This window comes from Lates calcarifer, linkage group LG5, assembly GCF_001640805.2.
Source record: "Lates calcarifer isolate ASB-BC8 linkage group LG5, TLL_Latcal_v3, whole genome shotgun sequence".
In the NCBI taxonomy this organism is placed as follows: Eukaryota; Metazoa; Chordata; class Actinopteri; family Centropomidae; genus Lates; species Lates calcarifer.
The window spans coordinates 20,978,731-21,004,820 of record NC_066837.1 but is presented as its reverse complement, the minus strand read 5'-3'; the positions used below and the strand labels follow the sequence as shown (position 1 = coordinate 21,004,820).

The 26,090-nt window shown below is 39.5% G+C and overlaps 1 protein-coding gene across 1 annotated transcript; it reads left to right on the top strand.

Annotated features, from left to right (window-relative positions):
* Positions 1–132: 132 nt before the first annotated feature.
* smc3 (structural maintenance of chromosomes 3) lies at positions 133–25,649 on the top strand. Its single transcript, XM_018679727.2, has 29 exons — positions 133–304; positions 1,021–1,096; positions 1,245–1,283; positions 1,384–1,451; positions 1,638–1,709; positions 2,516–2,595; positions 2,702–2,780; positions 3,044–3,161; positions 3,570–3,745; positions 4,107–4,187; positions 4,770–4,934; positions 6,370–6,491; positions 6,809–7,022; positions 7,452–7,555; positions 9,124–9,223; positions 10,275–10,435; positions 11,004–11,145; positions 11,735–11,885; positions 12,373–12,525; positions 14,744–14,895; positions 15,080–15,238; positions 16,673–16,780; positions 17,112–17,220; positions 18,819–19,066; positions 21,601–21,813; positions 22,263–22,454; positions 23,117–23,294; positions 23,509–23,615; positions 24,442–25,649. Exons 1-29 carry the CDS (start codon positions 290–292, stop codon positions 24,511–24,513), a joined length of 3,654 nt encoding a protein of 1,217 aa, XP_018535243.1. The 5' UTR covers positions 133–289; the 3' UTR covers positions 24,514–25,649.
* Positions 25,650–26,090: the final 441 nt, after the last annotated feature.

Here is a 26,090-nt window from a genome sequence, read left to right as displayed (position 1 = left end):
GTATTTCCCATTGTCAAATGTCGCCTAAATTATACTACTACCACAAATTATTTAGTATTTATTCATCATTAAAACCTTGTTTTCAGATAATGGTATGATCCACTTTATCCCGCCCCCGCCGCCATTTTCCATGTTATTCTCTTTTGCCACACTGTGTCACCAATTTTGAATGCAAGAGTTTGTAATATTTTGTTGAGTTTTGGGTTATTAAATTCCCGGCTTCTCCAGTATAGCGGAGAGGGGAGTTTAGATCCAAATTCAGCTGAGGAGACGCCCCGCACAGACAGCCATGTATATCAAACAGGTAAGCTAACGACACCGGACGTGTGCGTATTGCCGACTGTCAGTGGCCTAACGTTTATTATCCTAGCTTAACGTTATTCCACTGAATGATTGTGCTCAGGATGACGAGGTTTTGCACATAGTCTAACGGTAATGGGATTGCAGAGCTAAGCAAACTCACACCAAAAACAGATAAAAATGAAATAGCTATTTTGCTAATACTAGCTAGCGCTACCCCGATTAATCTCGAATTGCCCGTCCCACTTCTGAAGATGCTAAGCTAACGCTAAAGGGCTAACGTTATGTTAGCAGATATCTCCTCTCTCCATTAATGTTGCACTAGACCATATTATATTTGCTTTCATCATGTGTATATATGAGCTTTGGTGGCATTGTGGCCATCTAACTCGTGGTTAATCTTGTTAGCAAGCATGCACACCGGTTAACGTCCTGAATGAAAACTAGCTCACACAGCGGTCGTCAGTCAAGGCCCTGAGACCGTGCCCCGCTCATAATACATCTGTTGCTGAGGTTAGCACACAAGTTACACATGTAGAATATATCGGAGGTAGAGAGGTAGGTAGAGGTAGTGATATTGCTGCATTCAGGGACGGTTGGGCTTGCTACTGAGGTCCTTTGACTCGGTTTTGTTTAGCTTAGCTTCATTACGTTAACGCTATCTAAACAGAAGAATGTCACAAACTTAGTGCTCATGGTGGTTTCTGGGTCCTTGTGCAGGTCATCATCCAGGGGTTCCGAAGTTACAGGGACCAAACTGTGGTTGACCCGTTTAGTCCAAAGCACAATGTTATCGGTGAGTATGCGCTCACTTCCAAGTACTGTATTTTTTAAATATGTGTATGTGGGGGACTTCTATGAGTGAGTCGCCACCACAATTGGTTGCTTAAGACTTGTCTCCTGTGAATGGCTGTGACCGTGTCATGTATGTTTTTCTCTTACAGTCGGAAGGAATGGGTCAGGAAAAAGTAACTTTTTCTACGGTATGTGAGTCTCAATTTACTCAACAGCAGGCAAACACTGTAACGTTTTATGTATTTTTTGTTTGTTGTCTAAAACTGTGGCTCATCTCTGTTTTCATAGCCATTCAGTTTGTGCTCAGTGATGAGTTCAGCCACCTGCGACCTGAACAGCGCCTGGCCCTGCTCCATGTAAGTGCCATCTAAATAGTAAGCACACTGCAGATGGTGGTTGCATAGACGTTCCTTGACATGCTTATTTTAACAAGCTTGTGTAACTTCCTAATAACTGGTAGATTATAAAGTCGTAATAGGATTATCTGTGTGACTATTAATATAAACATGTCATCATTGTGTTTTCTTCTCCTTTCACTGTAGGAAGGAACTGGTCCTCGTGTCATTTCAGCTTTTGTGGAGATTATATTTGACAACTCTGACAACCGGCTGCCGGTAGGAATGGCAGACATTTCATATTGATCCTGTTACTGTCACATTGATTGATTCTTTCCAACTTGATACTTTTCAGACCTTTCAGTAAGCCTCTCAAATGACATCCCATCTTCTCTGTGTATGTGTCATAAATGCTTGTTTGTTTTGATTGCTGAAGCCATTACAAGCTGAAGTTAGAGGTGTATGGATATATTTGGCAGCCATCTGGATTGGCCAGTATAAGCGTAAATGAGCATTCAATTGGATTCCCAAGTTTTTGCTGTTGATAGTGGAATTAGCACTTTTATGTGCAGCGCTTGTGCTAATTAACCACAGAGTAAAAAAGTATTTATCTACCAAATTAGTCAAAGGAGAATTTTGTTTTTAAGATGGGCAACCTAGCCGCTTTTACACCTGTGTTTGTACCAGTACTTACAAATGGACAACAATACAATCAATACATGTGGCAAAGTACCAAATACTGACATCTCCCGCCACAAAACAACTTGGGTCAATGTTCTTAGTCCAAGCTACGAGTGGAAATGGTATATTTTTACTATATGAACTTGTTCAGTTCATGTTGAACCACCTCCCATTGAAGCATTGATTGTAGGTACAAATCTTGTAATACATACTGCGGTACTCACTGTGCTTATTATTTTGGTGATAAAGACAGGGTGTTAGAACTATGCTAGAAATCCAAAGCTTGTTTTCAACCTGGAATGAAACCGTAATCATGCAGTCTGGTAATACTGTGACACCATTAGCCAATTCTGCTGCTGTGTGTGATCCTTCTCTTGACCAGTGATAAATATTTCTTCCTTCAGATTGACAAAGAGGAAGTCTCCCTTCGCCGCGTCATTGGCGCCAAGAAGGACCAGTACTTCTTAGACAAGAAGATGGTGACGTAAGTATTACTGTGAAGTGACTGTCTGTGTCCCTGTAATCACAGGAAATGACAACTCTGTGATTCCATGCAATCACTTGTTTGATTGTGTCTGTTATTGTTGCAGTAAGAATGATGTCATGAACCTTCTGGAGAGTGCTGGCTTCTCCCGCAGTAACCCTTACTACATCGTCAAGCAGGGAAAGGTGAGAAAGGAGTGGGTGGTAAACTCACACAACACACAAAACTGTGTTTTTCAGTGCCGTGTAATACAGTACAGTATGCAAGTAGGACTATATAAAAAAAAGTGAAAATAATAGCCTGCAGTATTGGCAGACTGAAAGTTTGTTGTTCATTTGTAAAATCAAAATTTCACACGTGGTGTTTATTTTTTCTGGCAGGAAAATCTTAGCGGTGCACCAGACAGCAGGGTATTCATCCTTATGCACTATTTCTGTGTTTCCTTCAGATCAACCAAATGGCCACAGCACCTGACTCCCAGCGCCTGAAACTGCTGCGAGAGGTGGCAGGGACACGGGTGTATGATGAGCGCAAGGAGGAGAGTATTTCTCTCATGAAGGAGACAGGTAACAGCTTCTTAACATTACTGTTTCTTAGACTAGTGATTAGAATAGTGATATATATTTTTTTTACTTCTCCCCAAAACAGTTTGTTTTCATGCTGTCATTTGTGTTTGGGGTATTTGGTCATCAAAGTATTAGCTTCAGACACGCTAAGCACACTGCAAACAGTCCATATATTGACAAAAAAGTGGTGTTTTAAAAGTTGGAAATATGACAGCATTCCTTGTATTATTGTTTAATGAATATGTGCATGATGATGACCAACATACAGTTCCTGTAGCAGTTAACAGCATTCACCAAACAATTATCACTGGTGTGTCTAGTGTCAAATTATGCCAGTTCCAGAAAATTAAGTTTGCACTTAGTAGTGGTTTGCATTTTTAAAAACAACCTGGTGGGTGTGTTTCCCAGAGGGGAAACGAGAGAAGATCAATGAGCTGCTGAAGTACATTGAGGAGCGTCTGCACACCCTGGAGGATGAGAAGGAGGAGCTGGCTCAGTACCAGAAGTGGGACAAGATGAGAAGAGCGCTGGAGTACACCATCTACAACCAGGAGCTGAACGAAACCCGCGCCAAACTAGACGAGGTAATGAATCAAGGAAAAAATAAAGATATACACAGAACGTGATAGACTTTGTGATTGCCATCTGCTTTGCTGCTAAGATAGGAAGTCACCATTAGCAGTCATTTAGAATGTTTCAGTATAACATAGACTGCTGTTTGACTGGATATTGATTTGGTTGTTGTTTGTCCACTTCACCAACATTTTTGATGTCAAATGTCAAGCAGTCATTTGGACATTAATTGGTAGAATGAATAAAATGCATTGATTTATCTATTTATTTATCTATTTATGAATTAATTAATTAAGAATCAACTAGTCACAGTGGCCTCTGCACTGAAAATTAGTTTAGTATTTTGTGTGTTTTTTTTTTTTTTTTTTTCAGTTGTCCAGCAAGAGAGAGACCTGTGGAGACAAATCCAGGCAGCTGCGTGATGCTCAGCAAGATGCCAGAGACAAAGTAGAGGTAAAGAATTCCACTGCAAATCATCACAGCATTATCCATCTTGTGGGGTGGTTGTTAAATACATAGTTAGATAGAAATACCGAATGAGAGGACTAGGGCATGCCTCCCCTGCCAGCAAAGCTACCGTTGGCAGATTGCATAATTTTAGAACATTATCATTACTTTATCATACTATGATTTATTTTTGTTAAAATTAGCCTTCATCATAGTAACAAAGTTCATAGTCTCTGTCAGTATTGTTGGGATGTGATTTTGTGGAGAGACTAGAAATGATAACAGAATTTTCAGTCACCCCTCTCAGCTAAAAACCGCAGACATGAATAACATGCAAAAAATATATATTTTGAATATCAGTTTTATGTCTAATGTCGTCATGGTCTTTGTTAGTTTGTAGTGAGCAGGATATCTCAGTCCTCGCGTTTAAGGAATGTGCATAAAATTGAGAATAAATGAATGAATTTGGACTTATTTTTAGAGGGCCAGTGTATCCAGCTCTCCTGACAGTCAGTGTGAGTGTCAGTCACACTTCTTTGAATTAAATCTCACAGCGTGTTTCTTTATATTGGCTCCTTTTTTTTGTAGGAGACAGAGCGTGTAGTGCGGGAGCTGAAATCCAAGATCTCTGCTATGAAGGAGGAGAGAGAGCAGCTGTCGGCAGAGCGCCAGGAGCAGATCAAGCAGAGGACCAAGCTTGAGTTGAAGGCCAAGGACCTGCAGGATGAGCTGGCAGGCAACAGCGAACAGAGGGTACGGAAGCCTCCCATCTGCGTCACTCTGCACACGTGATGCTGCACCAACAACTCTCTCCATCCCCCTTCCCCTGCATCATCACTGTATGTAGAGAGGGATGGTGTATTCACAGTTGCTTCACTTGCACAATTGATTATGCAGACTTTAAAATGTATTAAAAGAGAAGTGGGATTACCAGAGCCCAAAGTGATATTGTAAAATAGTTTATTTACTCTGACTAACAGTAAAAACATTCTGTAGTATTCAGTTTACAATAATATGAATCAGAAAATGACAAGAAAATCTTGACTGTTTTTGAAAACTGTAAAAAGCAGATCTTTATTTTTACTAATATCACAAAATTATCACGGATTAATTTTCTGTTGATTATCATCTTCTGAAATGTATTATCAAATCAAAAAGTAGTGATCCAAACAGTTAACTGTTTTAGTCTCATTTCCCTCAAGGGAAAACAAGAAGTTTGTCCAAATGTATAGAATTGACAGTTGCAGTGCTAATTCTTTCAACAGAACATTTGCTGGTCCAATACTGGGATGAGTTGAGAATCAAAACAGAGGAAGCACCAGCCTGCATATCAGACTCGTTGCCATCAGCTCCACTATACATCATTCCTGGCACAAAGTTTTGTGTACAGAGCTGGCACAGATCACTGTCCGTATGGCCTTATGTTCAGTGTGTGTTTGTGTGCACGTGTGAGTCTGAAGATGATAATCATACACATTGGCTCTATTGGCTCACTCGGTGTGTGAACCATGATGGATCCCAGGCAGCATGCTGGCTGGTGGTTGGATTAAGCCCATCTGGCTATGGCTGGCATGGCATCAGCCCAAAGTTGTTGGAGCAAAATGAAAAGCATGGATAGCAGAACTGCGTCACTAGCTGCTGATGCTCCCGGTTTTATCAGGTTGAGGAGGCTTTGACACGCAGGGGAGAAGTAGAGGTTTTCATACCTGTGGGAGGAACTACTTATATTCTACACTGTGCACACACTACACCATAAAATACACTTTAATATAGAATATGTGGTTAGCTGTTGTTTGATAAAAGTGAGGAGTACTACATTTTTGGAATATGACAGATGAGAATTGGATTTAACTCTTTCCATTAATTTTATCATGAGATTATTTGTAGAAATGAAAACACAGATTGTGCAGAAATCATTTGAAATTGGAGCATTAGGAATTAATGTGGGGGTATGGCTGAGGTGATAAGGAGTACTTACATCTTAGTCATTTTGTTTAAATGTCTTAAGCCTGTGCCCTTCTCTGTATCTTCTGTTTTAACATAAACTACTTTGTTTGATCATCCTTCCACTGTCAACAGTTTATTCATTTCATTTCATCATTTCATATTTGCTTTTCTTCCCTTTCTCACCTCTGAAGTTATCCGTTTTGAAGATTTGTTTTAAGATATAATGTTCTTGCTTTTCCAGAAACGCCTGCTTAAGGAGCGACAGAAGCTGCTGGAGAAAATCGAGGAAAAGCAAAAAGAGCTGCAGGAGACAGAGCCCAAATTCAACATGGTGAAGGAAAAAGAGGAGCGGGGTATCTCCAGGTAAGGGATGACTCATTCTCAGCTATGGTCTCTTGGGCAGCTGGTGATCAGACATAACTCTGTGAGTCAGTCATCACATTTTATTGAGTGGGAGAGATCAAGAGGTTGATGCACATGACATATTTGTAGATTCTCCTACAAAGCAGTCTAGTGCAGGTGTGCTACAAATATTTGGAGTTCTCAGTTGCAGGAAGGTGATTGTAAGATAACTTTGTATTCAGTTCTATCATAATATTCCTTTGGAAGACCTAAATAAATCATACCCGTACTTACTTTCAAAATTCTGCTGCTTATGTGTAACTCTCATCTCCTTCCAGACTGGCCCAGGCTACTCAGGAGAGGACTGACCTGTATGCCAAGCAGGGCCGTGGCAGTCAGTTCACCTCCAAGGAGGAGAGGGACAAGTGGATTAAGAAGGAGCTGAAGTCTCTGGACCAGGCCATCAACGATAAAAAGAGGCAGATCGCAGCCATCCACAAAGACCTGGAGGACACAGAGACAAATAAGGAGAAGAACCTCGAGCAGTACAATGTAAGACAACTCAAACTGTTCAAATACTTTTTTGTTTTTTCATGAAAAGGATTTGTAATTTAGTGGGGCGTTTGGTTTTCACACCCATTTTCAGGATCAGTTTTGGAGGGAGTTATCATTTCAGGTGGTAATGGTATTTTTGTAGTTGTGGTGTAAATTACTGTGGACTGCAGTTACTGCTAGATTTATGAGAACATGTCTACTACCATTATTGCTACTGGGAAGAAATGCTATTCTATTCAGTTCTTCCTTAAAATTACCTCAGGTTGTTGTTGTGGTTTTTAATCTTGTGTCTATAGCCTGAGGATTGATAGTAAAATCTGATATTGCATTATTTTAAATGGACTTCTGTGATGTGTTTGTCATTTTTTTCATGGTTTCTGTAGTTTTAATCTAACCTCCTGACCCACTTTCAAATTTTCTCTTCAGAAACTCGATCAGGATCTAAATGAGGTCAAGACTCGTGTTGAGGAGCTGGACAAAAAATATTATGAAGTGAAGAACAGGAAAGATGAGCTGCAGAGCGAAAGAAAGTAAGAGCCTTGTCTTTCCCTCTAGCCTTCTCTTTGACCTCACATCTTTCAATTTAATTGAAAGTTCATCCCCAGCTTGTGCTCATGCTTTTTATTTTTATTCTATAATTACATTAAGTGTAGTGGCACATGATTTAGATGAATCTTTAGATGAGTCATGCCTGTATGTTGCATTATGCTGAAAGGTTGAATATTCAGCCTTCACTTTAAGTCAATATGCTGCTTCCGGTTCGCAGAGTATTGTCTGCTGTGAATGTCACAGGCCTACTCTGTCCTCTTAAACAATGAGGTTTATTTATATAACACAGAGGATGATGCCTTGGGCCACTGTTGCCAGACAGTTCTTGCTTGTAAAAGGTCTTCTCGGGTGGATGAATTGTGTAGTGGGTTAATAGTGAAAATATAGTCAAGGCAGATGCCTCCCTTCTTCTTGAAACACAGCAAAATTGAGCATTTCCAGTCACTATTAATTGAAAAGAAAAAAACACTCAGGTTAAAATACATGTTATTAGTTTCAAGTAGAAAAAGTATGCATGGTCCTTTTTTAGAACTGAATTTCATTCAGTTGAATAACAGACAATTGTTGTATCTAAATAAAAAGAAAATTCATGAACATGTTTGCCTGACACTGAATCCTTCATACACCCTCTAGTTCACTATGATTCATTGTTTTAGTCTAGTGGGTGAAAAGCAACATAATGACAGCTTTTATTAGAAGGAGCACAACATGCAGATGGCACAGCTGCAAGCTTAGTGGTGTATGATCTAAAAATATGAACAAATTAAAAATTAATTTAATGGAAACAAGAGGGAGACTGTTTTGGCAGTTTAATAGTTTTAATTATTTAAATTTGATTATTCAACAAGACTTAAATGATAAGTTCCCAATTTTTAAAATGTGTCATACTAATACTCACATACTCATATGTACATTGAGACTGTTTTTGCTTGTTGTAATCATTTGTCCTGTGGCTACTGGGCATTAAAAGATCACCTCCTAATGCACTTAATGTAAGTAATGTTTACAGCAGGCAACTGTCTCAATGCACATATTGGCACCAGACTGTAAGAGGACAACCACAGTCTGGTACACAAACCTTTTAGAGAATTTCCGCTGAGTTTGACAGATAACGTCTCAATTGTGTCAAAGTAATTTAAATGGTGTGAAAATCAAATGAATACTTGTGCATATCAGTGTTTTGCCCTGTATATTATGCTGGCGATAAGGATGCTCACACAAACACACACGTTATGATGAATCTGCAAAAATTTGATAGAGAATAGAAAAGTTACATCTCTAGTTACAGTATAATTCTTCTCAATTAAAAAAGGAATTGCTTCCCAAATTAAAAGAGTTCTCTCTTTATATCTATATATTTCTGTTTTGTGTTTTGTCTACATAAAAAACAATTCCTAAAGAATACAGTCATTTCATCACAGCGTCTTAGTTTTTTGTGTGTTTTTCCTTACTGCCTGACTCCTGTTCTGTGAGTATCATGGCTACAGTGGGGCTTTGGTGTTTCTGGTGACATAAGTGTAACAGTGTGTGACTGTCTGTGTCTGTCCAGCTACCTGTGGCGTGAGGAGAACGCAGAGCAGCAGGCCCTGGCAGCCAAACGAGAGGACCTGGAAAAGAAACAGCAGCTCCTACGAGCGGCCACCGGCAAGGTTTGTGTCTCTGTGCATGACTGCGTAATTACTACCTTGCATAACTCAGCTACAGGATACCTAATGCTTCCGTCTGGACACAAGTGAAAGATATCTGTGTTTGTGTGTGTGACTGTGACTGTGAGTGTGTGAGCACAGAAAAGGAAATTACTTTTCACAGGATTGAAATTAATGACAGTTTTATGGTACAACACTAATCATTTTACGTGCAAGCACACATACAGATCCTCCCTCCCGTTTTCTGATGATGACACTTATAAGCCAAAGGTAGAGCTGCCATGCTACACAACCACTAAACCTTCACACATGCGCTTAAGCACTGCAGTACCGTGATAGAGGAAATGGGCAAGTGAGGATAAATCAAATTCCAAGTGAAAAGTTCCTCACTCTCTGAATGAGCCCACCTAAATACTGCGAAGGACTCACTTTGTGACTCAGCCAGTTGTCAGGATAGGTGTATCAAATGGAATCATTCATCTGCCTCGCTACTGGCACCTTATCATAGCCAGCTAAATTTACATATGACTCACTCCTCTCTGCCTCATCCAGTAACTGCCAGTCGTTTCTTCTGGGCAGATCAATCAAATATCACTTCTGAATAATGTCTGACATGAAAGGAAGCTGTTTGTGGCTTCACTGACAAATGTTCTGCATTTATTTTTCTTTCAATGGTCTTGGGTTATTCATCCTGTTACTTAGCCTTTGATGGATATGAGCTACCTTTTTAATATGGAGGCAGCACGTAAAAACACATTTTCCCTTCGGATCTTCTTCAACATGTAGCTTTGCGAGATTCACCAGTTCCTCTGTGTAGAAATCCAATGTTCTACTTATAATAAAAGATCACGGCTGCTTTTGTGATTTAAAAAAAAAAAAAAAAAAATGAGTTATGCAAACATTATAACAAGGACTTGGTATGTTTTAATGTATGTTATGCCTGCATAGTGTGAGTATTTCAGTGAAGCTACGTTTTGTTGGATTAAAAAAAAAAAACATTAACATACATATTTTATATATTATTATTCCTCTTCTTTCTCTTGTGGTCCTCCAGGCCATTCTGAATGGCATTGACAGTATCAACAAAGTCCTTGAGCATTTCCGTCGGAAAGGCATCAACCAGCATGTCATCAATGGCTACCATGGCATCGTCATGAATAACTTTGAATGCGAACCTGCTTTTTATACCTGTGTGGAGGTGACTGCTGGTACCAGGTGAGAACTGCTTTATTACATTTTCACTCCTAGCTTCTGGTGTTGTTTTCAGTAAAAATATCACTGCCAGATATGTGTAGTAGGTATGAAAAGCTTTGCAACAAAACACATGTAGCCTGATTTTACAACAGCAGTGGATCCACTTCTTGTATGCTATTACAAATGTGTCCTCTGGACATGAGGAGTAGGATGTTGCTTAGTGTTGCATTGGCAGGCAAAAGGCTGATTAAAATATTCAGTGCTTGAAATTTTAAGTTGTTAAGTTGTTCTTTCTCTGCACAATCAGTATACCATATGCCTTGGGGATTGTAATTATTTCATCTGTATCACATTTGATTTTTCTAGCAGGAAAAAAAAATCATCGCTCACCGCTCTTTATTGGAGCAGATATTTTAATATTTTGTGTATTTCACTATATACAGATAATTGTCAGTTGTTTACAATGACAAAGCCTTAGTTTGTAGTTAAAGTGACAGTGTGGCAAACCCATCCATTTATATGTCTTTATTCTTCTCTTTTTTTACTTGTTGTTTCTCTTTGTCCGTCTACCTGCGTCCATATTTCCCAGATTGTTCTACCACATTGTGGAGACTGATGAAGTCAGTACCAAAATATTGATGGAGTTCAACAAAATGAACCTGCCCGGAGAAGTCACATTCCTGCCCTTGAGCAAGCTGGATGTCAGGGACACCGCCTATCCGGAGACCAACGTAAAGGACATGCATGAATTGCATCTGATTGATAGATAGATAGATAGATACTTTATTAATCCACACGGGAAATTCACAGTTCCAGCAGCATTAACAGACTTAAGAAGAAGAAAGCGTTAAAGGAATGCAATAAAGATTGGGAATAAAAACACTGCTAATAAAAAACACAGTGAAGAAACTTCAAGTCCAGTGCAAACAGAATGCCATATTTAAGGTGCATGGTGTACAGTGTGTGTGTGTGTGTATGTATGTATGTATTTGTATGTATGTAGTGTGCAGTCCGGTCTGATCTGGTGCTGTGTGGGTAGTGAATTTAGGCCCAGATGGCAAATGAGATCAATTAACTCTGGACATATTGATGTAAAATAAACTATTCTTGTATTTCAAAACATACTATATTTTGCTACCATGATGTATAACAACCATGCACTAACTGTTAATCATTTGTGCCACAATCCGCTTCCTCAGTTTTCCCAGTCACACCAAACATATATTCTACTGTTAACCATACTACAGGCAGTTTTTGTTCAGTGATGCTACATCTAGTATTTACCCCTCTGTTCATACCAGTGTGTTTTTGTCTCTGTAGGACGCCATCCCCATGATCAGCAAACTGCGCTACAGCCCCAACTTTGACAAGGCTTTCAAGCATGTCTTTGGGAAGACCCTGATTTGTCGCAGCATGGAGGTTTCCACACAGCTGGCCAGAGCTTTCACCATGGACTGCATAACTCTGGAGGGTAAGCCAGCCATGTTACAGTATACATCACTGCCACAAGAACATAAAAAGAAGGTGGCAGTTCTCATGCACACAAAAAAAATTTTCAAAATGTGAATATGTACAAAAAGATATTTACATTTGAGTTGTCAGTTCTTTATTTTACATTGACATGCATCAGCAGTATTTGTGGTATCTTACGTATGCATCTCTTCTCAGAAAAAGCACTAAGTAGTAATACTTGAATTTGTTGTGTAATGTTCAGTTCTATTGTGTAAAACCTCTTTTCCAGAGGGCCTGTGTAAATGCAAGTTGTGAAAAATGTATTGGCCGTGTAATTGTTTGAACTGTTCACCCTGTCTGAATCGTACTCCTTTGTAGATGGCAAGAGGCTTGGCAGCATCTTCTGACCACACACTAAAGCAGGATCTTTGACTTGCCTGATGGTTGTACTGAGTGGCCTTTGTACGTATCTCTTTAATACAGTACATTGTGTTGTGACCTCCTAGGTGACCAGGTGAGTCATCGTGGGGCGCTGACAGGAGGCTACTACGACACCAGAAAGTCTCGCCTGGAGCTGCAGAAAGACATGAGGAAGGCTGAGGAGGAGTTGGGCGAACTGGAAGCTAAGCTCAATGAGAACCTGCGCAGGAACATTGAACATATCCTTTTTACTAAAAATTAATAGAAATAGTATGTGCTCTCCATTAGGAAGTTGGGGCACAAGAAAATAAACTTTCATTGTGAGATTTGTGTTTTAAAAGGTGGTGTTATGGCCAGTTGCTGCAGATATCTTTGCACTGCTGACAATGACATATCTGGACATTCTCCTTTGGATCAGAAAAGTTTTACTTATTTTCTTGGCTGAGTCTGAGACAATGTGATTTTAAAGTGAGTCATACAGTTTATTTTAAAGCTTCACCATCACATCTGTCTTTCACTTCATCAGAAAGACATTTTTCCCCATTGAGATATATTGCTGATAGCAAAATGGGATTGAGTGACCTATGAATACCAAACAGTTATTATGTTAGTGTGCATCCCATGGGGTATACAGGTAGGAGTACATGACATTAGAGGAAATATTTCTGTATTTGGAAACAAATTATTCTGATTTATTGTAGCTAAACACCTTTGACATATTGTTGTGATAATTTTATAAACATTGCAAGCAGTTGGTTAGAAACTTTCTCATCCTCTTCTAACAGTTACAGGAAATGATTCATTTTTCAGGATAGAATCACCTATTTCTGTGAAATTTTAAATGATGTGTTACTTTTAATTAACTAGTTTTTACAAATTAGATTTCCTGTTGACATATTCCTTTTTTTAATGGCATATTTACATATATTTTAAGGACAGCAAGCAGTACAAGGCAAGCATGAGCTTTCTGGTGTCTGGAGTAAACCAAAATAAAACAGCAGGTATGATAAACTATAGACACTTGTGATATTGGCATTCTGCACACAGCCTTAGAGCAAAAGATGAGAAACATAGTCATGCTTAGGCAATATTTTGTTACCAAGTGTGTTTGAAACCAAAAATATCAGTCTAAAAAAGCCAATTTTCACACCCATCTTCTGTTGAAATATTTTATTCACATGCCACCATAGGAACATTTCCACCATCACTAACTCCAGAATAAACTTATTAGACCCATGAGTACTGCCCCCCATCAATTACAGGTTGATGCCATTCAGCTGAGCCCGTATATTTAATGTAGATTAAATCCATTTGGGTTATAGCCAGCAGGAGACTGACTCGGATGCAAGAGAGGGTCTGAGCAGGTCAAGAAAGATTAGTGTATGTTAGGTCGTGTCGGTCAGAGCCATGACTCACTGCTGGACAGCCCATGAGAGCAAAGCAGGCGGATCAGAGAGGATTTGTGTTTGCACATACGGCATGATTATGGACATAGTAACTTCCGCCCAGGTATGATTATCTGTGTGTTTGCACACCTGTGTGATTGTGTGTAGTTTCTCACTCACAACCAGTGAAGTGTTTGCAGGTCAGTGTGCACCTGGCGATTACGTATATGTGTAGGCAGGGGAAATGGATGACTGAGCTGATGACATGGCCCCGTCCTTCACTCCTGCAGCGGTGAGTCAGCGAACAGATCAATTATTTAAAAGCCTCTTGTTGTTCATTCTCCACCTCTGCCCTGTCAATAAGCATGAGATTATGCTGATGCACCTCACCTATCCCTTCTATTTTAAGTCATGTCAGCTGATTGCATTCAAGAAAATTATCAGATGGTCTTAAACCATCTGTTTTTTCCATCTTCCCTGGGAGGACAGGCAGGCCAGTCCTCTGACTTCCAGTAGCCCTTTTAAACAGCAGATTGATTGGCCTCTGTGTTTTATTGAGTCCTGTTAAACCTCAAAGGACCAGAGGTGTGTTGCAGTCCTGGAAGATCAATAAGCCTGTCTGTTAAATTAGCTTAACAATGAATATGTGCAGCCCTCCTTAATCCTCTGCCTGGAAGTCAATGACGACACAGTCTTCCTGTGGAAGCCCAGTCACCGCATTGAAACACTCTGGGTAGTACTAGAAAGCCTGCAAACTGTCTTTTGGTTTATGTTAGTCTGTGTACATTTCTTTTTTTGGCCTACTTTATTCTGAGGGGAATTACAGTATGTGCAATTTCAGCAGTGCAAATCTTGCGTAAGGTAAATTAAGTGTGCACTCACTGCTTGGCAGAGGTAATATGGTCAGCTGTACCCTGTAGATGCTGGACACATCAAGATTGGAAAACTGTGAGATTAAAGATTAAGTTTAACTAGTCAACTCAACTTGAAAATTGTATTTACTGAACAGCTGCTGAGAGATTGAAATGTTTATCCAGCCCTGGCATTGTATTTCCTTAATGGTTGCCTCCACGCATCAACAATGAGATCGACCAACTGATGAACCAGATGCAGCAGATTGAAACCCAACAGAGGAAGTTCAAGGCATCCAGAGACAGTATTCTGTCAGAGATGAAGATGCTGAAGGAGAAGAGGCAGCAGTCAGAGAAGACATTCATGCCCAAGGTGATTACATGCTGACGTTGTCATATTTTGAACTTTACAAGCCCAGGAGTCACGGTTGTTAAGACCTGACTTGACTGAAAATTCCTTGTTTTGCATGATGTAAGATTCAGGTTCAACCTGTTTCCAGTTTACAGTCGACCTGTGCAATCCACTGATGTCTTTTCTACGTCTGCTTCCTCTTCAGCAACGCAGTCTCCAAAGTCTGGAGGCCAGTCTCCATGCCATGGAGTCCACCAGGGAGTCACTGAAGGCCGAACTTGGTACAGATCTGCTCTCTCAACTCAGCCTGGAGGACCAGAGGCGTGTTGATGACCTCAATGATGAGATCCGTCAGCTCCAGCAGGTCAGAAGAACGACTGCCAAGACACAAGATCTGTGTCACAGTTTGAAATAACGGACAGTTACAGGGAGCCATTATGGATTTCTGTTAAAATGGGGAAAAAGAAAGAAAATGTTTTGTTTCAAGGTGATCCAGTGTAGTGGATACTGCACAGTGAAGTTGGCACCATTAATTTAAAACCAACAACAAAAAGGCTACCTGTGTGCTGCTTGCACACTTTAAATGTTTGTATTATTCATCTGTTTATTTTTGAACAAGATTATCCACCATGTTAAAACATTTTTCAGGTATTGCAGTATTTTCCAAGAAACATTCACTGTATGAAAGTTTTCCACACTTGCCACACTAGTTTTGAAACTGACATCATCATCATTTGTCATGAATGTTGATATCACATTATTTTTATTGCTTTATTGATAAATTACAAGCATTGATAACTAATATTGACAATCAAAATGAAAAATTTGTTGCATGGAGCAACAATAAACAACCATGTTTGATTTTTGTTCAGCCATAATGTTGTGCATGGATTGAAGGGATGAACCTGGCCTTTCTGTTTGTTCCCCCAATACAGTGGCTCAAAAACCTTTTAGAAATGCACTGAAAGGCTGAAATAGTACATGCATCCACATCCTTTTATGTGCCTATATGTACATCAGAGAATACACCTGTTACCCAAATTTTGTTGTTTTTCTGTTTCCCCTCCCTCTCTGCCTCCTGCTTGTGTATTCAAATGACCTGATTGAGGTGAGAGTAGCAGGCAGCAGCTGTGTGTGGGATGTTCCTGTGTTCCAGCATTGCTCCCTTTTTCTCTTTAGCTGCCAGCTGCTCTTAGTTCTCGCCTCAATGAACTCTCAGCCATTCAGGCTATTGTTGTGCAACAACTCCGCTCCCACAACATGGAGCTTTTCATGTATGGTTTTGCTGTGTTGGCGATTGTCAAATTACATCGCCTGAGACATAGCGCTTTGTATTTGTGAGTTTTTGTTAAAATGCAGTTTTCCTGGAAATAGGTGAATGCACACACAGGGTGCTGTTGTGCCATATAAGGATGAGTGTCCTCATGTGCAGCTCAGAGATAACCTCGGATATTAATCAGAGACTACACAATTTTGTACACAATTTTTAGCAAGTTTTTTTTTTTCTAGTTCTAGTTTTAAGTGGATGTTGTTGTCACATAAGGTCGGTCCAAGTAAGATGCCAAAGGCAGATATTATTAAAATTGGATTTTCGGTAAATTATTGCAAACATTCCTCACATTTCAAGCATTCTGATTGCATCATTCTGTGCAGGAGATTTCTTTCTTCCGACACAGAGAAAGAGAAAACTGTTAAGAGCTTTTAGATGTAGAGTTGCTGGATTTCTGCTACTGGCTTGTTTGCAAAAACCTAACAGGACTAACTTTGTTTTGTGCGTTGATCCCTTTGCCAACCACAGGACAACAGACAGTTGTTGAATGAGAGGATCAAGCTGGAGGGCATTATGACCAGAGTGGAAACATATCTCAACGAGAACTTACGGAAGCGTCTTGACCAAGTGGAACAGGTACACTATTCCTTGAACCTCTCTAAAATCATGTCATAAATGTCATAGTACGGCTCTGCATGCTGAATAATAATGTATTATAAGATTTATGTAAAACTGTGTTTTTTTTGCATCTTAAAGTAGTAAATTATACATCATTATTTGCATAACCAGCAAGTTCAAAGTTTTTATTTGCATCTGTTAGATGATTCAGTTAAATGTAATGTGTTGAAATTGTGGTCTTTGTAAGTGAAGAGTCTTGGATTCAATGCTTTTATTCATGCAAGTCAGAAGAGGGGTATTTGAATTTGCATGACCCTTTTTTGATGTGGCCTAATTTGCATTGACACAGGAGCTAAATGAGCTGCGAGAGACTGAGGGAGGCACAGTGCTCACAGCCACAACATCTGAGCTGGACGGCATCAACAAACGTGTCAAAGAGACCTTGGCTCGATCAGAAGGTACGCAGTGTACTCAAGATGCAACCGGGAGGGGGTAGTACCCTGAAGTTGAACTGTTCAAATTCAGTCAAGTTGAAAAGCAGTTGAATTATACATTTTACCCTCAGGACCCATAAACATTTACCCTTGTTGGTGGTAGTTCCCAGTAGTACTTCTATTGCCTTACTTAAATGTGAATATGTTTCTTAATTGTTTAGGAGATAAAGTTGGATTAGTAAGAAATCAACAAACAGCTGAAACAGAGGGTGTGTTGACACCAAACATATTTGGAGATGTTTATTTAAACACTGAGCTCAGTGTGGTTTGTTTGGCAAATTAAGTGCAGCTTGAATTTGGGTGAGCACAATTACATTACCTAAAGCCTGCCCATTTAACAAACTGTCCAGAGTTTGTTTTTATTTTTAGGGTCTGGTTAAAGCAACATTATGTAACTATTTTACCTTAAAACAACATCTTCAGAATGATTTTGATGGTGTACTGAGTTGTAGCGGGGGTACTTGTGCCTGGTGTCATTCGCACTCTATGCCCCGAATGCCTCTTCTTGTACTATGTGTCTGGTCAAGCAATTGATAGATTTGTTTTCTGTACATGAAAGCTGCTTAAGCGCTTGGACTGGGAGCAGAACTGATTACCACTTGTGGCTACAATTAGAACATCGTTTGAGCAAGGTCTTTGTGTTCCAGTATTCTTTAGTTGTTTTTCAGCTTTCAGATTCAGATCAGTTTGCATTGGCCCTCACTGCAACATGCACTAGAATCATCTGTGACAAGATTTCTGATTTCATTCAGATCATCACATAAACACACATTTACACTAATACTTAAAGGCCAGAAAAAGAAAAAAATAGACCTGTGTCTGAATAGAGACAGACAAAATGATAGCATAATTAATTTTAGCAACCTTTTAATTTAGAACTTGTTACCTTCTGATATTGTCATATTGTTAAGTATCTTTTCAAGCTGCCAACAAAAGAAAGCCTATTGTTTTAATCTGGTATCGACAATCTTTACAAATGTATTATCTTCTGTCTAAATTGAGAAACTGCAGACCACAGTCACTGGGTTGATATTGCTAACAGATGGTGAGAATTGCTGTGTTTGACTCACAGTTTGTATAATATGTTCTTCCAGAGACAGCCTGGTCCTGCAGTTGTATAAATGTTCTAGTGGTGCTGTGAGTCAGATGAGGTTGATAGAATGCAGTTGTCAGAAAGTACTTGTTCCTGAATAGAATTAAATTTCATGGATTCATATATAATCAGTGTCGCTAACTAATTAAAGACATATTCACAGCATGGCCTTATTCTTAAGTTGATATTGTTCAATTGATTTCTTTGTTCTGAACTCTTTGACTGTCATTTTTTAAATTTATAACTCAGGGAACAATCTGATGGGATTTAAAGCCAATTGTGAAAAACCTTTGCAGACTTCGCAGACAGAAGTTAATTTCACTAACTTTTAAAACTAGAGAATCCTATTTTTTTAAAATCATTTTCTGAACCAGGGATTTGGCCACTATATGCACTAAAGCCTCATTTGAACTGAAACCCATCACTTCAACTGCATCGCCTTTATCGCCTTTTCCAATGTCTTTCCCAGATCTGGATTCTCTGATTGACAAGACAGAGGCAGAGATCAAGGACCACATAAAGAGCATGGAGCGTTGGAAAAACATTGAGAAGGAGCAGAATGACGCCATCAACCACGACACCAAGGAGCTGGAGAAAATGACCAACAGGCAGGGCATGCTGCTCAAGAAGAAAGAGGAGTGCATGAAGAAGATCAGAGAGCTCGGCTCACTGCCTCAAGAGGCCTTTGAGAAGTACCAGACCCTCACACTCAAACAGGTACAAACACAAAGACAGGGCTTAATGATGATACATTTCCAACATCAGCATCGTTCAAAGGTGCAGTGTTACAGTGTTGGTGTCTAATGTGGATTTTATACATCACAGTGGATATTGTCTTTAAAATGACCTTCAATTATTTCCCCTGAACAAGTCAGAATATAATATGTTAAAGGCAGTAACACATGATTTTAGTATTCTTCTTTTTTTCTTATCTTGGGCCACTGCAGGGCAGCCGAACAAGCTATAAACACAACTTTGACGTTATCACTGACTTAAAAAGTAGATCTGGTGAATTTGCAAACAACCAGTTGCTTATGGACACATTGTGCAGACACAGAGCAACATTAGCATTCGTTTTGAGTCATGTTTCTGTCTGGCTGATGATTTTAGGTCCAGTATTCACTTTTCTATTTGCTCTGGTTTGCTGTCCATGATCTCCTGAGAGGAATGTATGACTCTTCAGTTGCTAAATGCTCCAGTATGTTTACTTCCAAGTCTCTACTTTTTTCTGTCTGTTGTTAAGTGCTGGGCAGGTAGTGTACATTGTGTTTATCAGAGCTTTTTTTCCCAAAACAGCAGTCTGCTTTTCAAAGCTGAGGGGACTTGCAGAGGTAACCTTGTCTACATTATGCCGTCATTTGAGCAATTGTATATTTAAAAACAGTTAGTGCACCTGTGGGTCCTTTTAAGGTGTTAAGTGCTATGAAGGAAAATTATTATAGTGACTGATGTTTGAGAGCCAGTTCTGGTTTCCACTTTGCAGTCATGAAACTGTAGTCCTTTTAATCCTATTGTTACTATAGCAACATGACCTCAGATAAACTGTTTGACTTCACATTGACACGAAAGACAAAAAAGCTGCAGCACCAACAATAACGTTAACGCAACTAGTGAAGATCAATTTTTCTCTGCATCCTATCATACTACCCAAATCATATGTATGAGTGTGCACACATACACACACAGATAGACCCAGGACTCTTTAAGGAATAAGGCCCAAGGCCATCACATCCCACCCACTCACCAGTGACTCAGACACTAGTTAGTGCTCCATGTCTTTTTTTCAGCAAGCTGCCTCTGGGAGCACAGACTGTGTGAGTTGAGTGGACTTGGCTGCATCTTTCATAAGTGTCTGTGTGTGTACATTGTGTGCATGTGTGTCTCTCCTCCTTGACAATGCTGAAAATAGCCTCACACTTTCTCATAAACACTCCACATAGTTAATCTTTCTTCACAGGACACTGCCTGGGGGCAAGATGGTGCCATTGATTGCAGAAGTGGATGATAGGACCAAGTAATAAGGGCTCTTGTTCATGTTCCCTTGGTCATTAGTGATTCAGATGGATGAATTTATAGTTTGAGTTTGGAGAGTGCGTGTCACTTTTGAGCCAGACTAAGCTTGTTGTTAATTAATCAGGTCATGTCATCTTCAGATATGGATAGAAACTGGCAAAGCATTTTTAAATACTTGTTCTGAAATGAAATGGATCTGAATGTTCTATATCCTTTTCAAAGTCAACAAGTGGTATCAGCACATTCATTTGCACAGGATACAGCCAAGTTTTTAGCATTGCAAAACTTGTGTCTGTCAAAATGATACTCAGTTTGTAGCCAGAATTTTGGTTAAACACATCAGTGAGAAAAAAATCTCTGAAAATGATCTTGAAAGCTTGAAAGGGCAGCAACTAACATATATTTAATGATGATTTAATCTGCTTATTTACTTTACTGATACATTGTCGATAAATCATCTGTTGATCAACCAGTTGTTTCAGCTCTAATAATTTGAGCAACATTTGCTGGAAAATGGCTACACACACACACTACTCCTGCATATCTTTGTTCATCATGTGGGATGTGAGAACATTAGATTTCCACACTGTCAAAAAAAGGAAACGTTGTTGTCTTGGTCATAGCTCAGTTACCAAATCCTACAGCACTGCAGAGTGTCTCTGTCAGCTGAGGGTAAATTTTCCCAATCTCCCCTGCCTTGTGCAGTCCAGTGTTGTGCTGCCCTCTACTCCATTACAGTTAGTTTTGTGGTTTGGCCATTTTAAGAGAAGATTCAGTTTGTCAAGTATACAGACTGCCACACTGTTGCTCCTGCAGCGTTTTATGTACTATGAGGCAGTTAAAAAAACATGCAGTGAGTTGACTCAGAGTCTTCTTGATTGATGTATTGACTCATTGACTTTTAGGGGACAGCCCTACAATGCAGTTGTAACAACAGCATAAATGTAATTCAATTAATTCAAGGATTTAAATGCCTCTCCATGTGTTAACAATGATAATGATACCAGGAAAAATAGAAGGGAACAGATGTAGAGCAGCCTGTAAAAAATACAAAACAGTTTTATTAATATGGATAAGTTTGGAATAAATGAATAATAAATCATCATTAATGTACTAAAAAGCCTCATTACAGACAAGGGTCATGAAAACGAGCATGTTCAATTCTAAAGATAAAAACAGACTGAAAGCCTGACCACCCAGATCTAACAATGATTTAATTCTTTTCCCCCCTCCAACAGTTGTTCAGAAAACTGGAGCAATGCAACACAGAGCTGAAGAAGTACAGTCATGTCAACAAAAAAGCTCTGGACCAGTTTGTTAACTTCTCTGAGCAGAAGGAAAAACTAATCAAGCGTCAGGATGAGCTGGACCGTGGCTACAAATCCATCATGGAGCTCATGAACGTCCTGGAGCTGCGCAAATATGAGGCCATCCAGCTCACCTTCAAACAGGTATGTGGCATGACAGGCTCTATTCAGAGTGTCCAGATGGATCCATCACTTAGTCCATGCTGGGGTCTGTGATATCAGTGAGCTAGTTGGTGCTGGAGACTCACTGCTTAACAAGATAAGCCTGGTTTTGCAGGATGTAGGTAAGATAGCTTGTCAGTAGTTGTAGCTCCAGTATCACAACGGTTTGTTTGTCGGTTACTGGTACCAGATTTGAAGGCACCTTATTGAACATTTCATGTTCATCACAGTGGTGCGTATGGCCTAGCTTGAGAACCTTAAAATATGACCCCCAGAGTTACACTGGGAACTATTAGATCAGTGTAAAAGAGAAGTAATGTTCTTAGTGATCCAGATGTTGCAGAAACATAACCATCTGCATTTGAGCCACATTTTCTAACCTAACTTATATTTACTTTGTTCCTCACCACATCACATTTTCTCTGTCTCAGGTGTCTAAGAACTTCAGCGAGGTTTTCCAGAAGCTAGTGCCAGGAGGCAAAGCTACACTGGTGATGAAGAAGGGTGATGCTGAGGGCAGCCAGTCCCAGGATGAGGGTGAGGGCGGTGCAGACAGTGAGAGGGGCTCTGGCTCACAGAGCAGTGTTCCTTCAGTTGACCAGTTCACTGGAGTCGGCATCAGGGTAAGAATCTTTTTTTAGTTTGTCATTTTATCCCTTTTGACTGCATAGACATGCCCTGTACAACAGATGCTCACTGTCAGTTTTAATAGAAAATATGGTTTTATTATTACATATTTTAAAATCAGAGAATGATGAAGAATGTCTAATGTAAATTTAAAAAGTACTTGATCAAAAACTTTCTGGAGCATCTCTAGTATTTCTGTTATTCACATTGTGTAATTCAGATCTATGGCATTAGAATGATCTCATGCTTCTTTTTTTTTTTTTTCTTTTCTTCACCAATGGCTGAAAAACAGTTATTTTGAGGCACCATGTACCCCTAGTGTATGACAGTTTCCTTGAGTTTTTGTCTGGAAATTATTTCTGGAGTATTGGCAACATTTACTTGGATAGCTGATCCATCCCCACAAAGCAGAACCAAGGTGAAGTTGGTGTTGTAATGAGCAATACACGATTCTCTTCACTCTAAATTTATCTTCAGCATTATCCAAGCTTTCATAACAGCACAGAGGCATTTTGGTCATCTGTTGGATCATCTGTTTTCCCAAAACAGAGAATCTAATAGAATGAAGCCATTTTACCAAAAATAACATATAGCTTCTCTCTGTTTCTGCTGCAGGTTTAATTTGACAGTCTAATCTTTGTCCTCGTGTCCTGTGTAGGTGTCCTTCACAGGGAAGCAGGGAGAGATGAGGGAGATGCAGCAGCTGTCTGGAGGTCAGAAATCTCTGGTGGCTCTGGCTCTGATATTTGCCATCCAAAAGTGCGACCCTGCTCCTTTCTACCTGTTTGATGAGATCGACCAGGCCCTCGACGCCCAGCACAGAAAGGCTGTCTCAGGTAAAGTGCATAAATATATGTAAAGAGGCAATAAGAGAAACATTAATGATGATGATTTGAAATTCATGGCTATGGTTTGGTGTGGACTTATATTGGTTAAAACATTTTTTATCTTAAAAATGTTTTCAGCAATGAATGTAACAGAAAATTGTGGTTTCTATTTTTTGTGAGAAATTATGACTCATCTTTAAATGTTTCTTTGTGTCTACTTCAGACATGATCGTTGAGCTGGCGGGCCACGCCCAATTCATCACCACCACTTTCAGGCCTGAACTGCTTGAATCTGCTGACAAATTCTACGGTGTGAAATTCAGAAACAAGGTGAGTTTTCTGCCAAAGTTCAAGTTTCATCTCACCTGATGAGATTATGGTACACCATGGTAACAAGAGGATGGGATTCGACAAGCAATATAATAATAATCTCAATAGTGCATGTGCAACAGAAAATATCCAATTGAGCCTGAATTTAAAAAAAAAAAAAAAACCTCAAGAAGCATAAGACACGAGACACTTTATTTGTCATTGTAGGCACACAACAAAATTATGTTTGGTAAGACCAGCAGCAATAGGGAAAAGGGGTGGGAGAGGCTGATTAGGGAGGCTCCAGCTCTGGGGAGAAGCTGTTTCCCTCTCCACTTTGATGACTCTATATCTTTGTCCCAATGGCAAGAAGACAAACAGACTTAGACGCTGGGAGGTTGGGTCCTGATCTTGCCAGCCGTCTTGTGTAGAGTGATACTCTCTATGTTGCTTCTGTAAAGTTTACTAAGAGCTGAGGGAGAAGTTTAGTCTGTTTCAGTTTTCTTAGGATAACTGGAGACTTCTTGATGCCATACGTATGTAACAGAATTTTTGCCCACCCCCAGCTCTGTTGTCACTGTTATGTTATCAAAGAAACAAGCATCTTCAGAGTGAGGTCACTGTTTTCTGTGAATGCCCACAATTCTCAGCCCAAGTTGTGGCTGTTACTGACTCTGCTTTCAGTCCACTCTTTTCTGTTGACACTTCCCCCCATAGAGCTGCCTCAGTGAAAAGAAAAATATTTCCCCTTGGAGGTTTCATCACACGAATGATTACTGCTTAGTCAGAGCGGCTAAAATGGAGGTATTGATTGGTCATTAACTGTGTGTGTATGTGTGTGTTTTAGGTGAGTCACATTGATGTGATCACAGCAGAGCAGGCCAAAGACTTTGTGGAGGATGACACCACCCATGGTTAATAGTCTTCAGCTCTTCATCATCCCCTCCTCCTCCTCCTCCTCCTCCTCCTCCCCCCCCACCTCTACAGTGCACTGCGTAGTTCAAAGCCTTCCACAACAGGACAAAAATATCTCACTCAATCCACCAGCCTTGTTCAGTCCTTCTGTTCAAGAAGTTCTCTTAAGGTGGGGATTTAATTGGATATGTTGTGCAGATAACACTGAGAAACCCCCACCTCAAGTTCTGAATATTTACTGTTTCTGTTTTACATAATTTCTTTATGATTAAACACAGTTTTGAGAGAATGTGGTTTTGGTGAAAATCTGCGACCAGGAGACGTTTGTTTTGTCACATTTCCCTGTGTTGCAGTGCCTCTGTGTGGGTTTGGCAAATAACAGAAGTGCAGTTCTTTGACATGGAAAAAAAATCCCTCTTTTTGTCTGAAAGAGGTCCTGAGGAGAGCACTTGTTACCTTTTGTGTTGCTATGATGACTTTTTCTAACAATAGTTTTGAGCTGAGATTTGGTAATTTGCCATTTGAAATGAGAAGTGCCAGAGATGCTCTTAAAGGTAGCAAACCTTCAGGACCTTTTCAGAAGACAAATCATCTTGTGTATAGTACAAACTTTTGATATGACTTAGATAAGATTGTTAATCTGAAACCTTAAAGCCCAGTGGAAATGGCTGGGTCTTAAGCTGATATGGGTTATATGTTTGCTCTGAGGTTTGTAATGTATACTCTTTGTACTCCTGAAACAATGCTAACATGTATCTGTCATAACCAGCCACATGGCTTAAAATGTTTAAAGGTTGTGGTTCCTTTTAATGGTTGTTACTGTACTGTGTAATTTCCTGTTTTTAGGTCATTTAAATATATGAAAGGTTTAATTCCATAACAGATATCCATTTTGAGAATCAACACAGCCTCGTGACTTGAAGTGATTCAGTGGTTAACTCTTCCTATTTGGGTCCTGAAATGACTCATTACTTCAGTAGTAAGCCAAGTTGTAATTAAGTTTCTCAATGGATATATTGTTTGGGATTAAACTCCTCATATGTTGTACCTAGTTTCAAAACTGCTTTTTAAATGTTTTTGTTCCTTTTTATGTAATTAGAAAACTTACAAAAATAATAAAAGATTTAAAAATAAACTGTATGACATGGTCAGAGTTGCATGTTGATCATGCTGTTTTCTGGGACCACTAGGTGGTGCTGTGCCACTGATACTTGACATCTCACATAGTTAAAGCTGTAGTTATACAAGGAGAAGGTTTGAAGTATTGTATATTGTATTCTATCATTGTTTCTGTAATTTCTGTATAACTTTTTGTTTTATTTTATGTGCATGCCTGTATCTCATCCTTCAATTTCACCACCAAATTAACCTAATGAGATCAATTATGATTCATCTTGAATTATCAAGGGAAGGAAACTCCATCCTCAGCAGCTTTAGATTCAGCGTCAGGGCACAGTAGACACGAGGTCAGCAACTGTCTGGCATCAAGGTCAGAATCTGGCACACATTACACAGCCATTACACCTGTGTTATATTTTGTTTTTGATATCAATGATCCTGTTAAATTACAGTGTACCAGGG

Bases quoted from the DNA above. Each gene is read 5' to 3' on its own strand.
- smc3 (XM_018679727.2), top strand. The intron at 1,710-2,515 runs GTAGGAATGGCA...TTCTTCCTTCAG, and splicing joins ACTCTGACAACCGGCTGCCG to ATTGACAAAGAGGAAGTCTC. The intron at 7,556-9,123 runs GTAAGAGCCTTG...GTGTCTGTCCAG, and splicing joins GAGCTGCAGAGCGAAAGAAA to CTACCTGTGGCGTGAGGAGA.